This window comes from Monopterus albus, unplaced genomic scaffold, assembly GCF_001952655.1.
Source record: "Monopterus albus unplaced genomic scaffold, M_albus_1.0 scaffold123.1, whole genome shotgun sequence".
Classification (NCBI taxonomy): domain Eukaryota; kingdom Metazoa; phylum Chordata; class Actinopteri; order Synbranchiformes; family Synbranchidae; genus Monopterus; species Monopterus albus.
Window position 1 is genome coordinate 713243 of NW_018128003.1, and position 7328 is coordinate 720570.

The window sequence follows — 7328 nt, forward strand, 5'->3', positions numbered from 1 at the left end:
CACCTTTTCCACTTTCTGAGCCCAAAGTTTGGCAGCAGCGATCTGACTGACCTTAATGAATAGAACATGACTGCAGGGTTTTTATTTATTTATTTATTTATTTTAAATCTGTCATAGATCTATCTAGGATGGAGCTTTGTGTGCCTATGTGTAACTATGGAGCATTGATCTGGTGTCACATCAGTATTTCTATTTGCTAAAGATCAGCTCAGCAGCTTCTCTCTCTCATAGCAATTTTCAACACCATGGTAAATGAATAATGAAATGTTTTAAGCTCTAGTTGGTCTTTTTCTGAAAATTTAGATTTTATTTTTTTTTTAAATTTGTTAGGTATCCAACAGGTGATTTTCAAGTTCTGTGCACAGAATTAATCATGAGTTCACCATCTTATAAAGAATGTGAAGTTGTCACGCTGTTAAAGTTTGAGTAAATGCACCATTTTGGGAGCATCGCGCTCTTTATCAATCAAATATATACACTACATACATCTATAAGTTAACTTAAAAAAAAAAAATTTGCTATCCTATACAGCTACATACAGCAGCGGATGCTGCAATTATTTCCCTAGTTGAAACGAGAAACATCAAATTTTAATTGGTAGATTTAAATTCTGTTTTCTTATCATGTACCTCAGAGGATGAACTACTATATGTCCACTTTGGATGCTCAGATTTTTTTTTTTGAGCACCACCCTCGGGTCAAAATGACCTGGTGACATATATTTTAGTCTAACAGGTATTGTAGATTGAATTAAAATTTTATGAGCATAAAAACCACCCTCTGTAAAAGAAGCCTTGTTAGATGTGCCAGCACTTTCATAATGTGAGCCAACAAACATTCAGGGATTTTGATATTTGGTCAGACTGTAAATGAATCATTCACAAAGGTCTGAAGAACAGCTGCCCAAATTTCACATTTGAGAAAATGTAAAGAGCGAATTTTTAGCATTTTTGCATCATAAATGACAGCATTGCTTTTCTTTTGACTGACTAAACAATAAATCAGCTAACTGTTTTTGCACTAGTGCAGTAACGAGCAGTAAATTCCACACAAACCTAATTTTTTATTTGCTCTCTAAGAACATTTAGAAAATAATTCCTTAATCTGCTTTGTAGAGGACCTTGTGCTGTACCCGTAATGTTTGTGCTTTCTTTGAGTTCAGATTTCTTTACACGGAACAGACGGCTTGAAGAGGAAACTGAGCATCTCTGACCTCTAACCTCCTCTGTTTCCCTGCAGTTACTTTGAGCTGGAGAGCAGCGGGTTGAGAGAAGAGATCCGCTATCACTACCGCTTCAAAGGCAAGCCACGGTCTGAGTCCTTCCCCTATCGCCTCGCCGATGGCCAGTGGCATAAGATCGCTCTCACCATCAGCGCCTCCCACCTTCTGCTGCATGTCGACTGCAACAGGTAACACACACACGAAACACGTTGAAATCTGTCACGAGCTGCTGAGCTGATTTTATTTTTACCATGCTGCTTTGAAGTGACACATCTAATGAGTTGTGTTTATCAAGGTAAATATTTGTTTGCTGCTGTCTCAGTGCGGATGACAGGTTGTTAACAGTGCTGACAATAAAACATCCAAGGACAAATTAATACACACAGATTGTAAAAGAAAGTCTGTATCTTCATGTAGCCTAAAGGATGTGTGTGCAGCTCACACTGTTTCGTGATGAAGTGGAAGGTAACAATGATATAATCGCTTCATCGATTGCGCAGTGAAGGCTCTTTTCTAAAGAAGCACTCAGTCAGAGGTGATCTATAAACATGCACTTCAGCTGTGACAGTACTCCTCAGTCCTCACACTCCCTCCTGAGAGCCAGGAAGGCATCACTTGTCCTTTTCTTAATGCAGCTGCTAGACAGACACACTGTGAACAAGCAGTGTAAATCTGAGTAGAGGTGAGGCTCTGTCACCCCTGGTGGATGAAAAGCTGTGTGATGCACAGGAGGATTGCCTTGAGGTATCGATTCTTCACAGACAACTATTATTCCTATCTGGTTGATGGTTTGTCAATTAATTATCGCTGCAGCGGCTGACTGTCATATGAGGCTGTAGTGTTAGGGAGAAAAGATCAAAACATAATTGAATACAAATGAAATGAAAACTTTTTCTTGCTTACAGTTTAGGTGAGAGCTGAGTTAATGAAGAGAGAGAGATTGAATGAGTCGAGTTAGTGCCATGTATTATTTGCTGTTGCCTGTGACTGGAATGAAACTGAGGTTGATACTAGGCTTAACTGTTTGAATGGAAGCTGACACTGACTCTGTATATAAATCCTGCATTAAACCCTGCTGTCTGATCAGTATCTTTTGACTCATGTCATGCTGTTGCCAAAACTGCGGAAAGCGGAGACATTATTGGAAAGCTACAGTGTATCAGGTAGTGTATTACCACCTGTGATCGAGTACTGTTGATCAAGGTTCAGTGAGTATATGAGGTGCAGCATGCATTAAACAGTGGTTCACCAGTTATTCAGATTAAATCATTATCACTGCAATAAATTTGCTTATTTGCAATTAATAAATAAATTCACACAGGTAAGAGTGTGAATTTCATTATGGTTACTAAGCTTCTCTCATAATAGATGTACCACAGGGTTGGACAGAAAGGTCAACCAGCTCATCTGTAGCTGCGCTTGGCTTTGAGCAGATATTTGCTCATCTGCATTTCACCACTACTTGCCGGAGCACCTGCTGAAACCACCTGCTGGAAAATCAACTTTTAAGTCCTCTTTACTGTAGCAATCAAACTTCAAGAAATAATACATCACTCTAGACAGATGTGTTGCTGTATCCAGGGCATATTTTCTGCAGCTACTCTGGCCTTCAACATGGCCAGTCTATCACTGTCTCAAAAAAAGGAAAATATAGAATAGTAGCTACTGTTTATCTACAGTGATGTAGTTTGGCTCTTCCCACATGGCAATGACCAAATCCTTTAACATTGCCTATTTGGACATTTACAAGAGCTTCAGACATGTACTGTATGCACAGTGGATACAGAAAGTATCTCAAATTGTTGTCTCTTGTCTTAATTGCCCAAAAGGCTCAAGCCAAAACCCACCAAACAGTATTTAGTTTTGATATTAACTGTACAGTGGAGTAAATTGTGTGCATGTTTTTCATCCTAGATCAGTCCTATCTGTTGCTTTTCTACAGATGGTAAATACTGCAGAGAGTAGGATGTGCGTGTGTGTGTGTCCAGAATTAGCAATCTGACTTTCCCAGAGGACACTAATAAGTACAATTTATATGAGGACTAGATTCAGAGAAAGACAACTCCCATATTCATTTTTTTTTGTTATGCATTCTGATTTGGCACAAGGTTCCAGTGGGACTGTGTGCACATGTATAAACTAAACTTGGCTTTGATGCACATGAAAAAAAAATGTTAAAAAGAACAACTAGATCATGGCACTCTGATATTAGGAATGACTTCTCCATTCAAATCAAATTGGCAGACCCATTAGTCTTAAAGTTTAAAGAGATTTGTTTGGGCACTAAACGGCACATTATTGATTTGAGGGCTCATTAAACGGTTTTAAGCATCCATATGTATGAAAGCATGCAAATCTTCAGGTGGACTTTTACCGTGTAGAGTATTGTGAGCCTTGACAGCTCTTTGACATACAAGAAAGGTTTTGGGTCCTTCTGGGATTGTATTTAATTGCATAGTGAACAAGGCTGTTGGTTACAATTCAAAGACTGCCAGGCTGACAATACTTGAAATTTCTCTAGTCAGTAGTATTGGGTTAAAGGAAAAATTTGACTCTTGAGGAAATATTTGCATTGTTGTCGAGGGTTCAATGAGAAGGTCAGTGCCACTCTTACATCTCCCTGTATAATGACAGTTATTAGTACAGAGTTAAATGTGCCATCTGTTGGGTGAACACTCCTGTGAAAGCCCAGTATTCATCCATTTCCCCATGTTCGTTTCCTCATCTGTCCTTGTCTGTGCTTAGTCTGAAGAAAATATCAGAGGTAAAGACTGCTGAGGAAGCATGGTGTTAATTTCATGTGGGATGAAGCCTGTCAATAACCACGGTAAGTTTGTAAAGAGGAAAAATACCTTATAATAAAATTATTGAAATTTTTCTATGTGCCCCGACCTGCAACTTACAATACATGTACATTATAAAATGGCAAAAAAGGTAAATTATCAATATCATCAGTATTACTACCAAGAAGAATGTCAATGCTAACGGGCCATCATCTCCGTCAGGTACGTTTAGGCTGAGGCGAGGGGGGTGCAGCTCTGCTGCCGACCAAGACGTTTCACCTGTGTAGTTCTTATTCCATGGATGAATATTCTTTTTACCTTTTAACTTGTAGTTTATTTTGTAACAATGTGCTGCCATGTAAATGGTACTGTCTGAGTACATGTATTGTTTTCTTTAACTGTGAGGTGAAGCTGAAGACAAATGTCCACAATGTGAACAATAAAATTAACCTAACCCAACAGAATATATTAATAAAATATTCAATTATATTAAATCAGTCAAATTAGCATCAGCCAATTGTGCTACAGGAATCTGTGATGGGAATCTACCTATTTTCTGACATTGTATGCACCAAAAAATTAATCGGAACAATAATGGATTAATTGAAAATACATTGTTTTCACTTTTACTGATGATATAAGGATTCATCATACTGTGGTATTTAGTCTTGAGCTAAATTAAAAGATTTAGTTATAACATTTATGCTAACATGTAGCTGTACCTGGTAAATTAGAGGTTTTAGAGATTGGCTCTCTGCTGTACATCTCACTGGTCCTGTCCATTAAGTGACACAGCACAAGCCTCCACCCTGTGCTTTTGACAACATAATTAATCCTCTGGTGCCTCCATTCCGTCAGGTACACAATTTTCCACTTAAGTGTAGTGTGTGCTGGCTCTAAAGGAAACCCCCATGAACATGTTTATTGACGGTCAGTTTCCTGAAACATCCGCATTTGGCATTGCTTCAGAAACATTAACAAAAGGCTCAATCTAGCTTAATTATGATAATTATAAGTTAAAAAATGATTGATTTTAGATTTTATTTTTATTATTTATCAAAGTATAATGTAGGATGCTTGCCTGACAGCTGAGGACTAAAAATTGGGCTCAAGGTGCATTTCTTTAAAAAATATTTTACACATGGTATGATAAATCAAGTGAAAATGGGACAGGACTGTACTAATCCCTCCCATAACACTCTGCTGCCTAGAGCTGCTTCTTCTTCTTCTTCTTCTTTCGGCTGTTCCCGTTAGGGGTCGCCGTAGCAAATCATTTGTTTCCACCTAACTCTATCTTCAGCATCCTCTACTCTCGCCCCTATTAACCTCCACAGTGGAAGGAATAGCCAATCACATCATGCCTGGTTCAGATTACATGATTTGCTTGTCTGATACGATGGTCTGTGTTAAATTACATGATTAAGAAGAATTGATGACTTTAAAAAGTCCAAAATTCTGACACGCTAGACTTTGTCGGGACATCTTGAGGTGTCCCAGATGCAGCATCAGTTGTTGTTTACTATGGCACACAAGATAAAACAATCAGCTGTCATGTTCAAAACCCTACTCTGTCAGGTCAGGCTGTTATCAGACTTAAATCATATAGTCTGAACTAGGAAACAGTCAAAGCAACAAATCTGACATTCATTAATTCAACGGCAACAATATATGTATAAAATTACACTGCCTTCAAAAATCCAAACATAAGTGATTCATTTGCTGTGTACTATTTTTCATGTCCTGCTTTGTCATAAAAACAGAAAAAAACATTTTCACAGCAAGGAGAAAACTGGAAAAACATCTAAGATCTGTAAGAATATATAAATGGAGAACTGTATGTACGTATGGCTGCTTGACCTCAGTGTTTTAGACTTGTCACAACTAATTGTACTTTCTTGATTTAACAACAATTTGCCACGTTTCCTGGACTACTGTGGATTTATCTGACAATATTCAGTCTTTGTAATTATGTTTCAGCAGCTCATTGAATTGATGTGGGTTGCCTCAAAGCTCATCAGCTTGGCTCAGCTCAGCTTATTCACAGGCATAACATCTTTTTTCACTGACACCATAATGAATGATCCCGATCAGTTACATGGCTGCACAAAATAAAGGTCTGTTCCCAAATGAGTTTTATCATAAGTCTGGCAAAACTGAGCTTCCTGTTAATTGTTTTAACATCATTTAAAATGAAAGTAGTCTCTTGATTTCTTATTTATATGATTTATTAATTCAGATGAATAAGCATTGGGTGGAATGTATAGGCACACCTTGAAAAGGTCACCAGTCAGATGTTTTATGCATGAGCATGCCAATGCAACAAAACATGGGCTTCAAAATTAATTGATCCATTTGGCTGTGTGGTTACAGAGGTATTAATTACCAAGTCAGGCTAGAACAGTGCAATACAAAATGAACATGAATATAATCTAATTAATAATTCAGGTACTTAATTGCCATTTTTAAGGGCAAGCTTTAAAAAAAAAAAAAAAAAACAGTGGGAAAGTTTATTCCACAGATATTGCTCATAAAAGACTTGTGCCTTACGTGAGTTTGTAATGGTTAGTATTTTTTGTCTTCAGATTCTGGATGACATTCCAAGTAATGAAATCAGTAATTAACAAATGGGTTATATAGGGATATATATATATATATATATGTGTGTGTGTGGGGGTTTGTCATTATATACTTGTGCGAACCAACCCCTGACGGAACACCTTTCTTGTGTGGACATTGTCTTGTGTGGACCTTTTGGGTGGTCACTATCTCTTGCTTTGAAGTTGGGACACTCGCTGAAGGTAGTATGTGACATTGTGATTGGGGATCATATAAAGGCTGAAAATGATGCAGCTGCAGGCAGAGTAAAGAGCTTCTTGGACTTAGTGACAGCAGAGTGGGACCTCTTTGTGTCACGCCATGCACGAACAAACTTAGAAGAGGAAAGATGGAACAAAAAAAAAGATCCCACTCACAGAAGATGTGATGAAGCTGCATCAAGTATTGAAGTCTACAGCAGAGGAGGCAAAAGTGAAACTCATGGAAGCGCCTAACCCTAAAGCATACAAGATTCTCAGTGAGTGCCTTCTCTCACAAATCATACTTTTCAACCGAAGACAGCAAGGTGAGGCAGCAAAATTGCCTCTGTTGACCTATAGGAACAGAACCAAAGAAGAACCAAATGAGGACATTATGCAGTGCCTTTCAAAACTGGAACAAGATTTGAGTCATGAGTTTACCAGGTTGGTGATAAGAGGGAAGAGAGGCCATAAAGTACCTGTGCTGTTTACCAGCGAGATGACAAAATCACTTGATTTCCTCATTGA

At 38.1% G+C, this 7328-nt stretch overlaps 1 protein-coding gene across 2 annotated transcripts in view; it reads left to right on the forward strand.

Moving 5' to 3' along the window:
- Positions 1–7328, forward strand: part of LOC109967010 (protein kinase C-binding protein NELL1) — a 273478-nt gene that overhangs the window by 54966 nt on the left and 211184 nt on the right. For both annotated transcript variants that reach the window (XM_020612322.1, XM_020612323.1), the window contains exon 6: positions 1240–1410. In XM_020612322.1, coding sequence (XP_020467978.1) covers positions 1240–1410 — 171 coding nt within the window. The remainder of the gene's footprint in view (positions 1–1239; positions 1411–7328) is intronic.